Below are 19200 nucleotides of genomic sequence, written 5' to 3' on the forward strand. Positions count from 1 at the left end.
GCTTGCTAGGATTGCTAATCCCAGGTCTGCTAGCTTCCCCGACTCCCATGTAAGCTCCTTGTCTCTCAGGGCAAATGCGAGCCATGGATGTACGAGAACCAGTGTGCCAACTTTGAAAGCTCTAGGGAGGAGGAGGCAGCAGCATCTCCACTACTGCTATCATCGCTCACTCGTAAGCCTTTACTTTTGTGTCTGGCGCCAGTACCACCAGGTACTCCATACATGCGCATGGGCCGGCACCGAACATCGTCCAGGCCTTCTACATACCGAGTGCACCAAAGTCTTTCTAGCCCTGCCTTGCTCTGCCTGTTGTCGCCGGTTTGATCATCACCCTTGACCGTTCGTTGACTTGTCAGGCATGGCAAAAGTCGCTCACCCCTGATCATTTTTGCTCCCAGTGGTAGCATTATATGCGAGTACCAAAACTTGAACGCCATGTGCACATACATGCTAGATGCATTTCTAGAACGCCAAGGCTATCCCGGCATCTTAATTTTGGTCGGGGAACAGAGTTAAATAACAACCCTCTACAAATCGTCCCCCGGACCAACATGTACGTATGGTAGGGGAGAGATATCACCCAGCCAACTCCAGTTTGCCGCCTCCCGGCTGAGAGCTCCGGGTTTTAGTCTCCTTCAGCTGTATCACATCTTCTTACGCCCATGGTGCCTCTCCATCACCGTCTCTTTACCGTCCATTTCTGCGGCTACCGCCCAAGCCATCTTTGCCTACTTCGTACGGTGGCAGCAATCCTTTGTTTGCTGCCGAGCTCTCACCCCAGCCAGCACGCCTCCACGAGATAGACAAGATACAATACACCCCCCCTCCCCACCCAACCTCCACAGCTTTCTTCTGGTTTCCCGCCTTTCCCTTCCCAGTTTGCCCCAATCATAGCCGTCTCCAGTGTCTTATTGCGCTTGTGAAATCTCACACGCACGGCGGCCGCCTCTCCCCCTCTCGAGACAAGCCAGCGGAGAATTGTCAGATAGGATTGACCGGGCAGGGATCGTCTGGAACAAGCCATGTCCTGTCGTCTCTGGTTTAACCCGCTGCAATAAGAACATTATTAGACCAGGAACTCGGTCCGTGGGCCCCCCCCGATTTCTCAACACTACTTGTACTTGACTACTTGCTTGGCTACCTACTTACTCTGTACAAGTAGCTCTTTGTGCTTGCAGGCTTTTCGGCGAGTAACCCTATTTTCTTTGGCCCGACTGCCTTGCATCTGGCAACAGGGTCCCTTGGACTAGACCCAAGAGTCGCACAAAAACCGACTGTAAGCCGCCAATCAGCCATTTTGAGGCTGATCCCCGTCGTGCCTTTCTTCTGACTCAGTCGTTCGGGCCAGCGACTTTGTCGGGTTCAGCAGCTTCAGCTTCGCCAGAACCCGTCACTCAAGTCGTGAAACTTTGCGATTTTGCTGCGGGCTGCCGCTCCATCTCGATAACCACCGACGACACGGCCGCATGCTGTATCACGAAGCGTTCTAATATCTCTGGGCTACCAGGTATCACACTATTCCAGCGGCGCCTGTTTCACGTCGGTTGCTCTCCGCCTAGCTGGATCTTTGGTTCAATTCTGGGTTCGAGCTCGTTAGTTGGCCTCTCTGGCTCGTGATCGTTCCCTGCGTCCGACTATTATTTATCTACCTATTTATTTTATTTTATCCATTCTTCTCCTTTTCATCCTCTGTACACCAGCCGCCGAATTAGGTCTTTTTTTTCTTTCTTTTCTTTTTGCCGTTTATTCTTCGCTCTATACTGGACACCGGATGCACTCAGAGATCGAATTTTCCTACATACAATCACTTGATTTCTTTCGGCTGCCATCGTTGATGAGAGGACGAGATCCCCCCCTTCTCTTTCGGTACCTAAGCTCAAACAGCAAATTGCTGCGAATTTTCGCTTCCGATTGCGAGCTACACTTAAATTTGCCTGTCGAAAATTATATCCGAATTCAAGAGATTATACACCTAGGAGTGGCTCATTAGATCATTTCAGGTCAAAGGGTTTACGATTCGAATTCTTCTCTTTGCATCATCAAGAGTTAAACTACCCAACATTTAGAAACTCGGTGCTATTGGCGGCTCCCTGGAAAGGTTATTCACGAAACATTCCATCCATGACATTTATAACACATCCTTCTAATCCAACGCCGCCCCTCGTGCCTGGGCATCGCCAAGCTTACCCTGATCCAACCCGCAGTGCCTTCGACGTCAATTGGACCCGGAAAGAGGCCTACCAAGAGGAGTCGGCTGTGCGGAGCAGGGCATATCCCTCACCTCCTATGTCCGGTTCTCCACCCTTGCCTCTGAGACCGGCTCAAGAGGCTGGTAGTCGAGGTAGTGAAGTTCCGGGCTATTACACTGCCTCCAGAGTTCTGGATGGCCTTCGTGGAGGTCCCGCCCAACTGTCTCCTGGAAATCTTCGCGAGCAGGCCTCATCACTGGCGAGGCCATATGCACAAGAACCAGCAATGAGATCTCCATATGCATACCCTAGGCCTGAAGAATCGGGAAGGATTATCCCCTATGTTTCTCAGCACCACCATGGAATGCCTCAGGCAATTTCTCAAACAGCGTATCCAACTTCGACGCCCTCGAATTCGGAAGGCTACCCTGTGCCTGATCGACCGCAAACCGAGCCTCAACCGTATACTTCACCGAAATCTCAGAGGAAAGCGAAAGGCCACGTTGCCTCTGCTTGCGTACCATGCAAAAAAGCTCATCTTCGGTAAGTAGAGAACGTCTGAAGGATGTGTCAATGAGTGTATCGTTTTGTGATTGTGCTGATTGCTGACACCGTCTTGTCTTAGATGCGATGGTACGTTGTCTTTTGATTTTTCCTATCTAAGAAGGAAATCGCATAGGTAGTACTGGGGCTATTGGGCAACTTTTGTTGCCAGATGTACGAGCCAACTAAAGCTTTCAATAGCCTCTAGTGGAAGAAGCGTGTTCATTGGATCTACAAGCTCTTCCAGCTCCCACAGTTGGCTAGGCGGAAAAGCTCTGGATGGAAGAAGTAAGATGAAATGAAACCTCTGAGCTAACTTGTTCACAGCACAAAGACCATGCTCCAGGTGCCTTGGCAGCGGAAAAGAAGACGCCTGTGTCGATGTTCAGCATAAAAAACGAGGACGACCACGTTTGCGAGACGAAAGGGATGGTAGATTCGACCCATCTAGATATTCGAATCCTCAAGAGCCGACGTTGAGAAGGCCACTAAGTATATATCCCTCGACAATGCCTGGCATCTCCCCATACGAAGACTCCCTCCGACGAAATCAGTCCTACAGACCCCTCGATCCTCCATCAACCGAGAATGGCCCACGTGTAGCATACCAAGAGCGACCTCCTGCCCCAGATCCGAACCTTTACACCGCAACTTATGAAGGCTCACCACCGAATAATATGGAGCCTCTGGCATACTTGAGCATGGATTTTGATATCGTCAAGGCATCGCCAATGTTTATGGAAATAGTCCATGCATCGAACCCATTGGGAAATAAGCTGAGCGATATCGTCACGCCGCATCAGGCTGCTTTCCTCGCCAACCTTCAAAATCAACTATTTGAAGAACAGCGAACGTTCGAACCGAATTACCTGCCTCCTATTCTAGGCAGATTGGATATTGCTATCAAGGACTATGGATACATGACTGAAGATGTGTCAAGATTTCGCCTCAATCATCTGGAGTATTTTGGTTTTGTCGGATATGACGGTTATACCAGAACATTCCCTCTTCGCTTTGGGCTTGCAAAAGAGGGATCATTCTATTTTATTGTGTTTTTGCTGAGCCTTCGAGAGCTTCACCCGCAGCTCCCTCCGCCAGGATCTTCGCAACATTCACCATATCCACAGCACCCACATGCGCAACATTCTCAGCAATCACAACACGCTCAGCAATCTCAACAGGCACAGCATGCTCAACATGCGCAGCGCTCGCAGCGTCTGCAGCGTGCCCGAGAGTCTAGCTCATCATATCATCGTCCATCAGTATCGCACCAAGCGGCTTACGGTGATCAGCCAACTTCTTCTTCGGCCGAGTCTTACCGACATCGCCATAGTGACGGTTCCATTCGATCGCCATATAATCCATCTGTTTCACATGCTAGTTCTAGCTCGGGAGCCCCATCGTATACTCCGCCACAATACTCTGCGTCAAGTTATCAGACATCCCAAAGCGAATACGTTCCTGCCAGTCAACCTCAAACCCAGCCATCCTATCAGCTGCCTCCTATTCGTGCGGAGACAGATCACAGACCCTCTTCTCGAGAAGTCAACTGGTCCAATGCTGAACGACCAAGACGGGTTGATATTGGCGGCTTACTAGAGCAGCCCGGCGATATCAACAGGCGTTAGCTCTATTCGACTGGTTCAACATATGGACACGATGCCCGGGAAGAAGTCAGATGCCGTGAAACAGCAGTGGAACTACGTATTCGTCAAACAACGGGGTGCTTGTCCACTGAGCATGGCCATCTTGCGTATTACTCTTGTTTGACAATTTGATCATTAGCGCCGGCGCTTCGAGCTAATTGTTTGGTTTCCATTTCAAAATATTCGAAAATGGAATTTGAAATTTCAATGAACTTAGCGATGTCATTGTTTTGATCCTGTCTTGTAACGCTGAATCGTGGATGAAACTCGATTTTTTCATCTTATCAACGAAATATGGGGTAACTGCCTGCAAAAAGCTCATGCGACTGATTCTCTTTTTTTTTGTCCTTCTTGGTCTCTTTCTTATTTCCTTTTTGTTGAATTTTCCTCTCTATTTTCTCTATATCTCTTTAGGCACAAGGGCAAAAGGGGGAGGTGGATTGGAAGCGGTGACTTTTGGAGAGGAAACACTGAACTGAATGATTAAGCGTAGCGCTATGCCTTTTGATTGTTATTTGGGTTATATGGAGTTTACTCAAGCAAGAGCTACTGTTTTGTTGTTGTTTTTTTCTTGCTTTTTTTTTTTTTTTTTTTTTTTTTTTTTGACGTTGATTGCAAGAGCGTTTGGGAAAGCTTTGCAAATCTTGGGCTAGGGCAACAAAGAGATGGTTAGGCGGCATATGTGTATGGTCATGCCGGCTGAGGCATAGACACTGGGGCGGATTCGTTTTTGTTACGCATTGAACAGGTATAATCTGTGGCAGGGAGGCTGATTTAGGCTTACCACTATAGCCTAGTGGTTAGATATTAGTACGACCAATGTATGTTTTAGCAATTTCCTTGTTATATAAATTATGTGCATCTTGCCGAAATTTCATGACATCTGCTGGCGCTCATATGTATTGATGCAAGAACCTCTATTCTGGCTAGAGTCTTATATTTGCAACGATGCCATGGAGGGAAACATATACAACGTCTAACAAATCAGACGTGATCGGAAATAGCTTGGTATACATGACTTTCCTTATAACAGGCAAGTCATGCCTATTCTCCCTGTCCATTTGGCTACCAGTCGATCCCCTCGAAGCATGATCTGACGTTCGTGTACAAAAGCCAGGTACCTCTCGCGAGTCACGTGCAAGTGTGGAAACTTCGCGTAAGCCAAGTACGAAGTCGAAGTTGCCTCCACCGCCTTGCATCCCCAGTTCCGAGAAGAATCAATGCGAATGAGATGGAGATCTTCCGACCTTTGTCTTGCCTTTTCCCTAATTACTGTTGAAAACTGCGTTTCGTTATATGGGTAGCTCTGCGCAGGCTTCTCTTCTCTGATATTGGCGTTATTGCAATGGTTCATGCATCAAATGTTACGAAATTGTCCGGATGTGATTTAATCATTCAGCTGAAGAGAGATTTGTCAGATTGAAAAGCGGTCATGGATAATATGGAAATTGACAGCGCCCCGAGCGGGACCAAGAGAAAGGCAGAGGAAGAGCACGAGGCTCAGAAGCCTGCGCGAAGAATCAGGGTGGGTACAACGCTGTGTCCTTCATCTTCTTTGACCGGATTTGGGGGCCTAGAGGCTCCCACTATTTATTGTAAAAAGTTGTTGTTGGTTAACCTTTTTCGTTTTTGAATAGGCTCTTGATCCTGATGTTGTCAACAAGATCGCCGCCGGCGAGATTATTGTGGCTCCTGTCCATGCGCTCAAAGAGTTGGTTGAGAATGCTGTGGACGCAGGCTCAACGTCCCTTGAGATTCTGGTAAAAGACGGGGGTTTAAAAATGCTTCAAATTACAGATAATGGTGGAGGGATTGAGGTATTTTGACTTTTACCACCCAAATGCTCGTCTATACCGCAGCTGACCCCTTCTTCTTCAAATGTCCAACAGAAAGAAGACTTGGAAATTTTATGCGTGCGCCATACAACATCCAAAATTTCGACGTTTGAAGACTTGTCATCCATCGCCACCTATGGATTCCGCGGCGAGGCCCTGGCCAGTATCAGCCACATTGCTCATCTTACGGTAACGACGAAGACCAAGGACTCGCCTCTCGCTTGGCGTGCGCATTACCTGGATGGAAAGTTGGTTCCTGCGAAGCCAGGGCAATCTGCCGAACCCAAAGGAGCTGCTGGGCGTCAGGGTACCCAGATTACAGTGGAAGACTTGTTCTTCAATGTGCCAACTCGTCGGAGAGCATTTCGGTCCTATGCTGACGAGTTCAACAAGATTATTGACATGGCCGGACGATATGCGATTCATTGCAAAGGTGTTGGCTTTACTTGTAAAAAAGCGGGCGAGGCCTCTAACGCTCTCTCCGTCCAAGTGCAAGCAACTGTGATAGACCGCATCCGTCAGATCCATGGCAGCAACGTTGCCAATGAGCTCATAGAACTGTCTGTCTCTGATGACCGATGGGGCTTCTCTGCCAACGGGTATGTGACAAATGCCAATTATCACATCAAGAAGACAACGTTACTCTTGTTTATCAACCACCGTTCCGTTGAATCAACCACCATGAAAAAGGCATTGGAACAAACATACTCCGCCTTCCTGCCCAAGGGTGGCCACCCTTTCATCTATCTAAGCCTGGAAATCGATCCGGCCCGGGTAGATGTCAATGTTCACCCTACCAAGCGAGAGGTTCACTTCCTCAACGAAGAGGAGGTCATACAAGCCATCTGCCAGAAAATTGAGTCGGAGCTCGCTACTGTGGACACGAGTCGAACGTTTATGACACAGACATTGCTGCCGGGAGCTAGACCTGTTGAGGCTTTGGACGAAGACGACAGCGATGCCACTCCCAAGTTTACTACACCCGCTCTTAGAAAGATACGGCGAAACTCAAACGACCTTGTCCGAACAGATAAATCTCAGGGGAAAATAACGGCTCTCTTTTCGCCGGCGGGCACTGTTGAAAAGACAGGCTCTCCCGCTGGAGCTCTCGAAGATGAAGCATGGGCTATCCCAGAGCCAGTCACGTATGAAACAACGGATCGTGAGCAAATACAATGCCGCCTTAAGAGTGTCAAGGAACTACGCCAACAAGTCCGCGACGAGATTCACCACGAGCTAACGGAGATTATTGCTTCGCATACCTTTGTTGGTGTAGTCGATGAAGGACGGCGACTGGCTGCCATTCAGGGAGGCGTGAAACTCTATCTGATAGACTATGGGCACACGTGTTTTGAGTACTTTTATCAGCTAGGCCTCACGGATTTTGGTAACTTTGGCGTTATCAATTTCAACCCGCCTCTAAACCTCCGAGAAATTCTCAAAATCGGGGCCGAAGTCGAAAAGGAGGCCATGGGAGCTACCGACGAAGAACTCAATGTCGACTCGTTGGTCGCAAAGGTAGCGATTCGGCTAATTGAACGAAGAGAAATGCTTCAAGCGTACTTTTCTCTCGAAATTACCCCCACGGGCGAGCTGGTTTCCATCCCGCTCCTCGTCAAGGGCTACACGCCATCCCTGGGCAAGCTTCCCCGGTTTCTCATCCGTCTCGGACCTCATGTCAACTGGGACGATGAGAAGGAGTGCTTTCAGACCTTCATCACCGAGCTGGCGACGTTTTATGTTCCCGAGGCACTGCCCACGTCTCCAGAGGGGAAAAATGAAACTAGAGATGAACCAGAACAAGGAGACGACGACAATACGACCCTCGAAGAAGTGAGGACCAGAAGGCAGCACGTCAGGTGGGCTGTTGAGCACATCTTCTTTCCGGCGTTTAGGTCACGGCTGGTAGCGACGAAGAGGCTCATGGACGGAGCTGTGTTGGAGGTGGCTAGTTTGAAGGGACTTTATAGGGTTTTTGAGCGGTGTTGATGAATGGGCATACATTGAAAGGAAAGGCGCAATTGAAGATTTCAGATTGTTTCAACTCTTCTTCATCTTTATTTTATCTCATGGCGTACTATGCGATTTATGTAGTCTTATCCATTACAAATATACATCTACTTTCTAAGATTTTTTCTTCTCCATCAACTCCTCTCTCTTACTGTCATTTGCATCGGCTTGTGCTTCTTCTTATATGACAAGAATCTCGTCAAGTTCATGACAACTTCATCTGCCCTGTCTCTCAGCTCTGGTTGTTGGCTCTTGTTGACGCTCTTGGCCATTGCCTTTGCCTTTGACACGGTTCCATCAAGATGCTTCAAGAAATCGCTCTTCCAGAAAACCTCTGCATCGTATGCATACTCCTCGTCTCCGTAAATGTCGAAAAGCTGATTAAACGCCTCGACAGCATCCGCAGTAGGAGTCCCGGGAAGGCCCGCAACAAGAGTAACAAGGAACGTTCCAATCTCGCGGTTCAGATCCACAGGCGCCGGATTCAGCGCCAGCTGCCCCAGCACACCGACGCACTTGACGCCGAGCGCCTGGAAGGGATCCTCGGGGTCCTGCAGCGCGGGCGCCCCCTTGGTGGCCTGGTAGAGGGACACAAACTTGCGGTGCTCGTTGGGCTGGAGGGGCGTCTCGCCGTGGAGGGCGCGGGCGACGGCCCAGGCAATGCTGGTGACTTGCGTGGCGAGATCGACGTCGGCGGTGTCGGAGGCGAGGATGGGGGAGACGACTTGCTGCCAGAGGGCGCGGGCGATGGGGGTCCAGGCGCCGAGCACATCGTTGTTGGAGTCTTCGGAGAAGTCGATGAGGGAGACGGACCAGGCGATGTTGTTGAGGGCGGAGAGGGCGTGGCCTTGGATCTTGAGGGAGAGGTCGTCGGTTGGCTGGAGGCTGGCGAGGCGGATGAGCTCGGGAATGGCGATTTGCACGAGAGACTTGAGGGTCGGGAGATCGTCAATGTTGTCGTCGCCGTGATCGACGCCAGTGACCATGTCCATGTCGGCTTCAATCTCATCTTCATTCATGTCATCGTCATCGTCGCCCTCGTCCTCATCTCCATCCTCGCCCTCGATATCATCACCGACATCATCACCAGCCTCGTCCATATCTTCATCGTCATTCTCATCGCCACTTTCCTTCCCAGCCGCGGCCGCACCGCTTCCAAATTCCTTCTTCGTGAACAGCTGAGCGGAGCCTCCCATCTCAACACCAAGACTTGTGCCAATGGATGCAATTGTCTCCAAGGCCAGCTGCTGAAACTCTGATGGGCTGGACCAGCCGCTGCCGTTTGCCTCGCCCTGGCCGGGGACAAAGCCAGCCATAGCCTTGGTGAGCGTTGGTATCAGATCTGCGTCGTCAGCCACATCGATCGTTGGCGACAGATTCTTCACTTCGAGAAGAGAGGCGTAAATGTTGTGAAGCACGGTGCAGGCCAAGACGCCATCGCCGCTGACGTCGTCCTTTAGGGATACCAGTGTCTCGTAGCAGGCGATGCTGGCGGGAGTGCTTGTCATGTATTTTGCTAGGTTCGTGTTGTCCTCGGATAAGACCATCAGGCAAGCCATGGCGTCTCCACGGATGGCCGATATAGGATCTTCATCGTCCTGAGAGGTATATGTGATGAGTGAGAAGAGCAGGCTGGTGATGGTGTTGTTGTTGGAGATTGATTCCAGAATCTCATCTTCCGCCTCAGCCAGGGCCATCAGTAGTGAGACAAGAGATGCCGCAATGCTTGATGTAAATCCCTTTTCCGCTTTGGGTAGCTTTGCAAAGGGGGCCTCTTTTGAGAGGACCTTGTCTTGAATCTAAAATAATTGATTTGCGTCAAGGTAAGCTCTCACTTGTATAATCGAGTCTCAACTCACCAGCTTTGAAGCAAACTCAATCGCCGTCAGCACATCCTGTCGGTAGAGATGAACGCAAAAGTCGGCCTCCTCCTCTTGAGCAAGCACCTGCAAGATGCCCCATCCAGCGGCTCTGCTCTCAAGCGCGGCGTCTGTCAGAGTCTGAGTAAGAACCGTGTAGACGATCTGCTCTCGGAGCAGCAGTTTGCGGCACTTTGTGTCCTGGATGATGCTGGAAATTACAGACGCGGCCGTAGAACGGGACTTTGGATCGGCGCTTTTGAGATTGTTGATGATGGGGAGAATCTTGCTCTCTCTGAGGGCAGCCAATTCAGGATCTGAAGGAGGCTTGACGGTTTTGGCAACGGGATCGCTGCGGTGGCCGGCTCTGGGTTTCTTTGATTTGCCCATAATGTATGTCTATGCGGTAAATGAATGAGATTGATGAGAAGCTAGAAATGAGTCAATCGCTGTAGTGTATAAAAGTTGATATGAGTTTGGATGATGCGGTTGAATGTTTACAATGTCTGAAGTGCTGTATCAAGTTTTTTTTTTTTCCTTTTGTCCCAAGTTGGCTGCTCGTACCCCACCGTGAACAAAAATTGCCCCTCCAGCTTGCAGATTGCAGATCCGTTCAGGCCAGTCACAGCGCTCCAATGGCGCATTTAGCAGTCGAGTGCCCCATAAGTTTAGGCGGTTCCAGAGGATGGCGCCCTGTATTTTGAGCATCGTCTTGGTGTCTTCAGCGTTGCTGCGTCTGTCCGCATCAGGCATCCGAACATGCGCCACGGCTGTAGATTTCTTATCTAATCAGCAGCTCTGCCCAGATCCCGTATTAGGACGACGAGAGCTCCCAAATTAGCCTTTTATGGAGACACAAGCCATAAGCTGCCACAACACCCATTTCGCTTCGTCTCATTCACTCACCTTTTATCAACTCGTATCGCTGCAGAGCTCTCAATTCAGCAACAGGGACGAACAATCGGCGCCAGAACTGATACCGCCATGTAACCGCTGGTTCCGCATTGACACCTCCCTCTCACCTCCTGTTTTGCCCCTATATGGCCTTGTAAGCTGCGCTGAGACATTCTAAACCAGCATTGCTCACCTCAATATTGCTCAGCTAAACTTGAGCTGCTCAAGGCAAGAACATGCCTCCTTCCGCATTCCGCGGCGGCTGGGCCTTGTCGCAGCTTTGGCGCGACGACGAGGAAAAGGCCAGCAAAAAGGACGATGATCTCGGCCTGCCTCGACACTCCAAGCCTGCTGAGCACTGGCAACCTGCCCCCAAAGCATCTTTGGGCGTGGCCTCTGTGCTCCGGCTTGTTCTGTACGCCGCTGCCTTCTTCTTGACGGGCTATGGGCTCTTCAGGGTCATCGGTCCGGCTGCAGGCGCCTCATCTCTTGATCCGGTAAACTTGATGCCCATGTATGAGAGACCACGGCCTCCTCCCAGATATGACACACCGCGGATGGAGGAGGATCCTCCCATCATTAAAACGCCCAAGACGCCAAAGACGCCAAAGCCTCAAGCCAAACCTGATGGCAGTGGAACCAAGGCTGCGGCGGATCCGTCTAAGCCGTATAATGGACCACTGAAGCTTCCGCATTTGGGCTCTTCGTTGGAAGCCATCATGCTCGAAACGCAGGGGAGGATGCAGCATAACCGCAATGTCTTATTCTCGGCGGCTAGCCTTAAAAGCGCTGCATTGCTTCTCCCAATGGCATGCCAAATGGCCACAGAGCGTCAGAGCTATGTGCATTTCGCCCTGATGAGCAGGAGTGATATTTCCATCAAGGAGTTGCTGGCCATCAACGGCATTGACAAGTCATGTCCCCTGGTTATGCACGGTACGACGAACTCTGTCTCAACTCTGCGGCCTAGACTCAGACAATAACGATATCGGGGAAATGCTGATGTAACCGATTGACATAGATGCTCGCCCTGACCATTCCACAATAGCAGCTGAGCCCCGGATGGTCCTTTCTGTAACCCGAGCTTTGCGTAAGTGCAAATCAGCTGGCATTGTACTGTCTTTTGTGGAGTAGCTGGTCTTGTTCTAACAGAGAGTCAGATTACATCAACCTCTACATGCACCCACAAGCAATCATCATAGACTCTTCATCTACTGAAGAAAGCTATTTTCTCTCCGGTATTCGTGATAAGATCCGAGACACAGAAGCTACGTTGATCGAACTCTCGGAGAAGACAGCCCAGCGATTCTCATGGTTGTCGAAGCTTGACTCTTCTGCTTTAGCAGGTAAGGCGATTCGTTGAGCACCTACCCTTGACTCACACACATTCTAACGACTCCTTGTTGCCACAGCTTGGAATGAGGTCAATCTTGATATTATTATCCAGGCTCCTCAGCATGGCACAGGCAATCTCAAGCGGTTACTCAGGTCTCTTGCTCGAGCGGATTTGGCTGGAGTCTCTCCGCCCCATTTAACCATCGAGCTTCCATCAGTGGTCGAAGACGACCTAACCAACTTCTTGAACGGTTATGAATGGCCACCAAAGGTTCACGGCGTGGCTCCTAAAACAAAGCTGCTGTCGCTTCGCCACCGCATCCCTCGACAGAAAATGACTGAAGAGGAGAGCGCTGTCAGATTCTTGGAGTCGTTTTGGCCAGCCAAGCCCTTTCACTCCCATGTTATAGTGCTATCGCCTCATACTGAGATTACATCTCAGTTTTTTCACTGTAAGATTTCCCACCGATTTTGGCTGACTTTCGCCACGCTAATTTGAGCAAGATGTCAAATATTCGATCCTGCAGCGGCGATACGCGACCATTGCCAACCGACAACACTGGGAGAATAAACTCTTCGGCATCAGTCTCTCGGCACCCACGGCGTATCTCGACGATGTCACTCCCTTCACGCCACCAACGGCGCTAGAGGGACAGGAGTCTGATGTAGAGGGCACGCCTTTTCTTTGGCAGGCTCCCAGCAGCGATGCGATTCTCATTTTTGGCGACAAATGGGTAGAGCTTCATGGCTACGTATCTCAGCTGCTGGAGAAGCAGCATGCTTCATCCACAACGCCGGATCTTTTTGCCAAGAAGAAGGTTGGTAAAAAGCATCCCGCTTGGCTGGAATACATTCTGCAGCTCTCGCGGCTTCGAGGATACTTCACCCTCTACCCTACCCGTCAGACCGCCAATACCATAGTCGGCGTCCACACAGATCTTCATGATGTACCGGAAGAATACGACGAAGAGAAAACTGCTGAGCAGGAACAAGATTCTGTCAAGCTCGCCTTGGGCAGATTTGACCCTGCATCACATGTAGATATGCTAGCTACGCTTCCGCATGATGGCGACATGCCACTCCTTTACCACTTGCCGTGGCTGACCTGGGATGGCAAAGACACGGATGACGGCGCCATTGCGAGGACTGCAGCAAAATATACGCAAGCCTTCCGTGCACAGATCGGAGGATGTAAGGATGAGAGCGCGGGGCTTCTTCCGGCAGCCGAGCCGTATGCTAGAGATTTGTTCTGTTTTACCAATGGTAGATAAACTTTGGATTGGGGTATGGCGCAAGGCGAATTTGTACGGGCATTTGGAGTTATTTGATGTTATCATGGCGGAGTTGTTGTCATATATGTGTAATTTATATTTCATGTTGTTTTGAATCAATGGGCTAATATTTGCACAACTTATCAAGAGCTTTGTATTGAGCTTTGTGTTCCCAAGGGCATAAAAAAAAAAAAGATTCAGCAAAAGAAAGAACCATTTCGCAATGTTGTCCGTGTCATTTTTGACGCACTTTGTCTATAACAAGAAGTATGATGCACGTCCCGATAATAGAAAAGGCAATGAAGCCCAAAATCTGCACACGCGTAAGCCAACACAGACTCGGGTCAAATACAAATAGATGCGCCTAAAACTTACTACTTGTGTCTTCCAACCAGATTGCACAATGGCAGCTCGTTTGCCATACATGTTGACAGTTCCTAAAAGAAGGGTAAAAAAAAAAAAGGTGCAGTTAGACACACAGCGTCGTGGAAACTCTTTGGATAGCTCCCAGCGGCATGATTAGATGACTTACTTATATAGTTCCCCACGCCTAGGACTAGAGTCACTACAGATAAAATCCAAAAGATTCCGCCGAGCGGCTTCGCTACCCGGCGCTCGAGGTCGCTAGGCGTGCCCTTGATGTGGAACGAGACGGTGATGGCGACGGACACAATGGCCATGTATATAGACAGGCGAAGATACGAAAGGAAGGCTACCCGTGATTTTAATTTTGCGGTTAGTATTTCACAACTTGAGGTTGATGAAATATTGCCAAAAAAGAAGGAAAGTCGGTAAGCAGGATAAACTCACTTCTTTCGTTGGCGCAGTGGTCTCTTGCATCGCTGCTCTCATTGACAAACAAGAGCGGGCTAGGAAACGGCCATTGGAAAAATGCAGAGGCGTCGGTGAAGCCATCCGATCTATTGCAGAGGCTGTCAGACCATCATTTACGTCGAATCCGTACAATATCTGTCCATCTGATACGCAAATAAATAGAAAGAAGAAGGATACCTTAATTCGCTGACTTCAATAGGTTCTGTAAGGGACATGAATGGCAGGCAGTGGCTCGTCGTGAGAGTTTCTTCGTCGGCCATGGTGGGTGTATTGTTTGCCCTCTTTCCTTTCGGATATTATCAAATCAATATTATGCAGATATTCATAAAGGGGGCGCACATCGGCGTTTGCATGTTCAGCATGTAATGCGATCGGTGAGTTGCGAAATGCGAAAACAAAGTTGTTGCTTGAATTTGGGGGTTCGGCTTGCTGGGATGACGTCGGGAAGCGGCGCAGAGGCTCACGTGCCTGGCGTTGCTGTGGGCATCATCATATGAACAAGCCCAGCGATTAACATCACGAGACTCGTTGATACCAGAATGCGTCCAAACAATTTCTGTTTCTACATGAATTTTAACAACTCAAGTTTGGTCATAAAAGGTTGAAAACTTGGGTGGGCTTCATTCTAAGCTTGGCTGAAAACATGCTGCCATCTTGTAACCCTTCATTGCAGCTTATACTTTACAGCATAAAAGCACAAGTGCCTGTATAAATAAGAGTAAATGCATCACAAATCCCTAGCAAACACGACACTTTCAGAACCCCCAAATCTCATTCCATCTCTTCTCCTCTTCCCTCAAGGCACCATCCAGTCTCCCAAACCTCGCCGGCTGCTTCGTATTCGCCTCCGGCAAGCAAACCCACTCTCTCACGCAGTCCGGAACCTCCTCCTTGATATGCGCAATGCATATAAGCGCCTGCTGGTCCGACAATCCCTCCACCTTGACGGTGCCGTCCTTGGATTGCTGGCTCTGCACAATCTCTTCGCCTACATAAGTCTTCGCCTCTCCATCAGTGAGGAACAGCGTGCACTTGTCTCGCACAGCGTCGTCCATGCCGCTAAACGACTCGTCCAATACGACAATGTCGGGCCCCTTAATCATAGACCGTATGAATAGCGCCACGCGCTGAGCACTGAATGAAATCTCACCAAACATGTAGTCGTCGGCCCATTTCAAGCCCTCGCTGCCTGCAGCGCTGTTTGGCTTTAGCTCTGGTTCAAACCATTTGAGAGCTGCCTCGACTTTGGCTTTTGCCTCGGCGCCCAGCTTGGGCTTTGCGCCAAAGGTCTCTGCCCACGCGTTCTCAACCACTTGTCGAATTGTGTGGCTCCTCGGCATGTGTTGATGGACCTCTGGGCTGGAATGGCCGATACGAGATTGAATGTCCCAAAAGGTGAGCGGCCGCTGTCCAGAGCCTGGCTCAGGTAGACGGCTTCGCCCAAAGAGCTTGATAGGCAGCGAATAAGTCTGCGGATGATCAGAGCCAAGAAGAGAAACAATGGTTGTTTTGCCCGAGCCGTTGGGACCAAACACGCCCCAGCGTTCACCTCGCCGGACAGTCCAAATCAGGCCAGCCTTGTCACCGTGAGGCGTCTTCTGTGACCAGTTTCCAAGAGCAATTTTATCACCATAGCGGACCTGGCAACCATCCATTTCAACCAGAGGCTCAGCATTGGGGTTCATAGGTTGCTGTGAATTAAATGATGCTGAAGTCGAAGAAGCTTCCGATTGGTCGTGACTGTGAGCTGCAGAATCTTTGGATAAAACTCGCCCAATGTCAGCCAAAGTATGAATAGGCAGCTTTTCATCTTCTGCTAGCCCGCCGACTTTGACGCCTTGGATGTATTTTTTCAGGCCATCCAGCACAACCTCCTTCGGTCCCATTGATTCAATCTGGCAGTCCATTCTCAGGTATACCAGATGCGTAATCCATTCTGGGAGAGGATCTTGCGGCCTGGCACTCAGCACCAGTCGCGGATTGGCCTTTTCGGCAAGAGACTCCAGCAGCGGACTCAAGCCCGTCACCGTCGGAGGATCGAGTCCCATGAACGGCTCGTCCAGAAGCAAAACCTCGGGCCTCGTCAGAAGTGCTCGAGCTATCCTTGCCCTCCTGCCTTGGCCGTTACTCAGGAATGTCACAGGCAGATCCAGCAGATGTTCCAGTCTAAGGTCCTTGACAACGCGTTTCAGCAGTTCAGTTGATATCCCGCCCTCTTCCTGGCTCTCCTGGCCGGGAGATTTGGCAGGGTTCAGCTCCGTATTGCCCAACAAGAAGTCTCTCAGCGAGAAATCAGTAATCTCCCTGCGAGACTCATACCGCGCAGCGAGGTATGCCGATGTTGTCACTGCACCGCCCAATCCTCCGGCCGCCTGCTCAGCATCAAACCCAACATACTGAATCGCCTTGTTGGGGGTTCTCAGTCTCGAAGATACGGCATCTGATGACAGGTATGGGTACGATCTCGCCGTGGGAGGCTCACAAAGCAGCCTCCCTCTCAGAGCTTGCAAAAAAGTCGTCTTCCCGGACAAGGAAGGCCCAACGATGCACCAGTTATGCGGCTCCGGCGATGATGATGGCAGCTCAAATTGGAGATCTTTGAATAGAGCAGGATTGGCGTGAGATGATGGCTGGGAATTCGGATGGTGCCGGTAAAAGGTGCCATTGGCGATGCGAACGATGGGAGATCGCGCCGAGGGCGGTATGTTTCTGATCATGGCTCGAATCTATATTCAAGAGCAAATTGGGTCCTGTATTTTGTAATTGGACATGAGAAGAGACTATGTGCTCCAATGACTTGAAATGAGAGCTGGCAGGTAGGTAGATCTATTGCGGACCCAATCAGATCAATAACCAAAAGATTGGGCGAAAACTAGACAACACAAATGAGTCACAGATCGAGAAATAAGAACAAGAAAAAAGAAAGAAACGAAATCATGTATGTATTCAACGACGCCGTCATGCAACGAATTGATGTTGACACCAGCTTTCTCCGCGATCGGTCCAGGGTATTTGGCACTGGATGGAGCATCTCCGACTCCAGCAAGTGGGGGCACGAACGTTTCGAAAAAAGGTACGTACCCCTCCTTCGCAGCAAGCAGCAGCGCTTTTAGTGGACGCGAGGCTGCTTGGAGCCTGTAGCTTGGAGAGTTGCCAAGGTAAGGCGCCTGTAGCGAGCCAGAGGCAGCTCTGCGTTCCGTCATCACCATCAACCTCAACGACTTGTCTCTTCGTCTTTTTACCACAAATCAATCGCTGCCACCAGATTTTACCGGCTCTTTTTTTTTTTTCCAGCACCAGCTACATCGAGCACCTCCCTCTCCTGTCCAACTCCCACCCCAGTGGAGGCATCCAATCCTCACAAAAACCACCCATCATGGTAAGAAGAGAATCAGCTTCCTCTCCAAGCTCCTCCATCTTCCCATCTTCCAGCTAACAATATCCCCTCTTCTCTTCCTCCTCAGTCTATGCGAATCGTCCCCGCCTCCCAGGCACCCACAACCTTCTCCCACGCCTCCCACTCCTCCTCGGCCCCCTCCGCGCCCGGCATCCACGACACCCTCCGCCACGGCGTCGGCGTCTCGGCCTTTGACGCCGCCTCCAACAAGCCCGTCTCGACGCACCCGCTCGAGGCCCGCCTCAAGAACTGGGAGGCCACCCAGGAGGCCGTCCGCATGGAGTCCCTCAAGCGCACCTTTGGCATCGCCGAGCCCATCCGCCGGGGCATGGAGCTCAAGATTGTCCGCGAGGGCGAGTGGCGGCCCATGGCTCTCGGCGGCGGCCTTCCCAGCGTCCACGAGGATATCTTGAGGGGGCGAGAGGATATGATTACCTGGGAGGATGTCTTTACCGGTGAAGAGTCGAGAGCGCTGCCTGGAATCCATGACGAGATGGAGAAGAAGCTGAAGATTAATTAAATGGGGAGGCGTGGCTAGCGATCGATATAGAACAGGGTAATAGAAAAGGAAACCAAGCTATTCGAGCCTTGTGTGTATGCCCGACCTGGAAAAAGGAGATGGGCATGGTGATTTCCGAGACTGCATCATGATTCTGCGTCCCGATTTGCAGGAGATATGTATATGAACAGTCCAACAAGGAACAAAAGAAATACAAAGTCAAAAACAAAACCAGCATCGCTACCATCTGCGTAGGCCTGATAACATCGATAGCTTCATCAGTATGGCGTCAAGGTAGTAGTAGTGTAATATGTTCTGCATTTCTATCCTGTAATAGCAACAGCCATCTCCATCCTGGAGACGGGGTCCTTCTGAAATTATGAAAAGTATAAGGAGTGTAAAAGAACCGAAACAGAGGGCACAATTGTACATGAATCAATAATGTTAACATACGCCGGCAATGATCCCCGATTTTCCCAGATTCTTCCGCTTCTTGAATTCCCTTCGCGCTGCTTCCCTGAGTGGCTAAACGAAAATGACAATGAAAGTAATAAACACAAAACGCACAAAAGGGGGCAAGTACTTTCAATAAAAACCAAATAAAAAGAATCCCCTCCTCCAAAAGCAACTTGTAGAAACGGAATATTAATGTCAAAGTGATACAGCAAGCCGTCCTTACGTGCAGCTGTATCTGAACCAATGAATGCTTTCAAGCCAGATTGCCATTCAGAAACCGCTCAAGCCAGAACACCCGTCTCTGCGGCCAAGGTCTATGCAAACACGTCTTTGCAGTCGTCCGATCGATCATATGTATTGCCATCAAAGGCTAATCAAGAAGTGGCTCAGAGGGGCGAGGTGGTACGTGGTGTTGGCACCAAACGCTATTAT

General features: G+C 50.1%; 7 protein-coding genes across 7 annotated transcripts; 4 read left to right on the top strand and 3 right to left on the bottom strand.

Annotated features, from left to right (window-relative positions):
* Positions 1-883: 883 nt before the first annotated feature.
* Positions 884-5450, top strand: TrAtP1_001614 (uncharacterized protein). The gene is made up of 4 exons (XM_066111074.1): positions 884-1276; positions 1349-2732; positions 2815-2822; positions 3060-5450. The coding sequence occupies exons 2-4, from the start codon at positions 2122-2124 to the stop codon at positions 4358-4360; spliced, it is 1920 nt and encodes a 639-aa protein (XP_065967147.1). The 5' UTR covers positions 884-1276; positions 1349-2121; the 3' UTR covers positions 4361-5450.
* A 128-nt stretch (positions 5451-5578) lies between these two features.
* TrAtP1_001615 (uncharacterized protein) lies at positions 5579-8245 on the top strand. Its single transcript, XM_014085934.2, has 3 exons — positions 5579-5903; positions 6016-6195; positions 6268-8245. The coding sequence occupies exons 1-3, from the start codon at positions 5811-5813 to the stop codon at positions 8200-8202; spliced, it is 2208 nt and encodes a 735-aa protein (XP_013941409.1). The 5' UTR covers positions 5579-5810; the 3' UTR covers positions 8203-8245.
* TrAtP1_001616 (uncharacterized protein) lies at positions 8246-10584 on the bottom strand. Its single transcript, XM_014085933.2, has 2 exons — positions 10083-10584; positions 8246-10022 (listed from the first exon to the last, which is right to left on the bottom strand). The coding sequence occupies exons 1-2, from the start codon at positions 10470-10472 to the stop codon at positions 8358-8360; spliced, it is 2055 nt and encodes a 684-aa protein (XP_013941408.1). The 5' UTR covers positions 10473-10584; the 3' UTR covers positions 8246-8357.
* Positions 10585-10947: 363 nt separating this feature from the next.
* On the top strand, positions 10948-13672 carry TrAtP1_001617 (uncharacterized protein). Its single transcript, XM_066111075.1, has 5 exons — positions 10948-11912; positions 11998-12066; positions 12137-12322; positions 12389-12763; positions 12816-13672. Exons 1-5 carry the CDS (start codon positions 11213-11215, stop codon positions 13580-13582), a joined length of 2097 nt encoding a protein of 698 aa, XP_065967148.1. The 5' UTR covers positions 10948-11212; the 3' UTR covers positions 13583-13672.
* On the bottom strand, positions 13673-14807 carry TrAtP1_001618 (uncharacterized protein). Its single transcript, XM_014085931.2, has 5 exons — positions 14594-14807; positions 14393-14502; positions 14115-14294; positions 13958-14019; positions 13673-13895 (listed from the first exon to the last, which is right to left on the bottom strand). Exons 1-5 carry the CDS (start codon positions 14674-14676, stop codon positions 13818-13820), a joined length of 513 nt encoding a protein of 170 aa, XP_013941406.1. The 5' UTR covers positions 14677-14807; the 3' UTR covers positions 13673-13817.
* A 212-nt stretch (positions 14808-15019) lies between these two features.
* TrAtP1_001619 (uncharacterized protein) lies at positions 15020-17355 on the bottom strand. Its single transcript, XM_014085930.2, has one exon. It carries the CDS (start codon positions 17131-17133, stop codon positions 15172-15174), a length of 1962 nt encoding a protein of 653 aa, XP_013941405.1. The 5' UTR covers positions 17134-17355; the 3' UTR covers positions 15020-15171.
* Positions 17356-17427: 72 nt separating this feature from the next.
* Positions 17428-18609, top strand: TrAtP1_001620 (uncharacterized protein). The gene is made up of 2 exons (XM_014085929.2): positions 17428-17795; positions 17881-18609. The coding sequence occupies exons 1-2, from the start codon at positions 17439-17441 to the stop codon at positions 18331-18333; spliced, it is 810 nt and encodes a 269-aa protein (XP_013941404.2). The 5' UTR covers positions 17428-17438; the 3' UTR covers positions 18334-18609.
* Positions 18610-19200: the final 591 nt, after the last annotated feature.

The sequence above is a fragment of the Trichoderma atroviride genome, chromosome 1 (genome assembly GCF_020647795.1).
Source record: "Trichoderma atroviride chromosome 1, complete sequence".
NCBI lineage: Eukaryota > Fungi > Ascomycota > Sordariomycetes > Hypocreales > Hypocreaceae > Trichoderma > Trichoderma atroviride.

Bases quoted from the DNA above. Each gene is read 5' to 3' on its own strand.
- TrAtP1_001614 (XM_066111074.1), top strand. From the start codon at position 2,122: ATGACATTTATAACACATCCTTCTAATCCAACGCCGCCCCTCGTGCCT.
- TrAtP1_001615 (XM_014085934.2), top strand. From the start codon at position 5,811: ATGGATAATATGGAAATTGACAGCGCCCCGAGCGGGACCAAGAGAAAG. The intron at 5,904-6,015 runs GTGGGTACAACG...GTTTTTGAATAG, and splicing joins AGCCTGCGCGAAGAATCAGG to GCTCTTGATCCTGATGTTGT. The intron at 6,196-6,267 runs GTATTTTGACTT...AATGTCCAACAG, and splicing joins ATAATGGTGGAGGGATTGAG to AAAGAAGACTTGGAAATTTT.
- TrAtP1_001616 (XM_014085933.2), bottom strand. From the start codon at position 10,472: ATGGGCAAATCAAAGAAACCCAGAGCCGGCCACCGCAGCGATCCCGTT. The intron at 10,023-10,082 runs GTGAGTTGAGAC...CAATTATTTTAG, and splicing joins TTGAGTTTGCTTCAAAGCTG to ATTCAAGACAAGGTCCTCTC.
- TrAtP1_001617 (XM_066111075.1), top strand. From the start codon at position 11,213: ATGCCTCCTTCCGCATTCCGCGGCGGCTGGGCCTTGTCGCAGCTTTGG. The intron at 12,323-12,388 runs GTAAGGCGATTC...TTGTTGCCACAG, and splicing joins TGACTCTTCTGCTTTAGCAG to CTTGGAATGAGGTCAATCTT. The intron at 12,764-12,815 runs GTAAGATTTCCC...AATTTGAGCAAG, and splicing joins TACATCTCAGTTTTTTCACT to ATGTCAAATATTCGATCCTG.
- TrAtP1_001618 (XM_014085931.2), bottom strand. From the start codon at position 14,676: ATGGCCGACGAAGAAACTCTCACGACGAGCCACTGCCTGCCATTCATG. The intron at 14,503-14,593 runs GTATCCTTCTTC...CCTCTGCAATAG, and splicing joins ATTGAAGTCAGCGAATTAAG to ATCGGATGGCTTCACCGACG. The intron at 14,020-14,114 runs GTAAGTCATCTA...CCCTTCTTTTAG, and splicing joins AGGCGTGGGGAACTATATAA to GAACTGTCAACATGTATGGC.
- TrAtP1_001619 (XM_014085930.2), bottom strand. From the start codon at position 17,133: ATGATCAGAAACATACCGCCCTCGGCGCGATCTCCCATCGTTCGCATC.
- TrAtP1_001620 (XM_014085929.2), top strand. From the start codon at position 17,439: ATGGAGCATCTCCGACTCCAGCAAGTGGGGGCACGAACGTTTCGAAAA. The intron at 17,796-17,880 runs GTAAGAAGAGAA...CTTCCTCCTCAG, and splicing joins CACAAAAACCACCCATCATG to TCTATGCGAATCGTCCCCGC.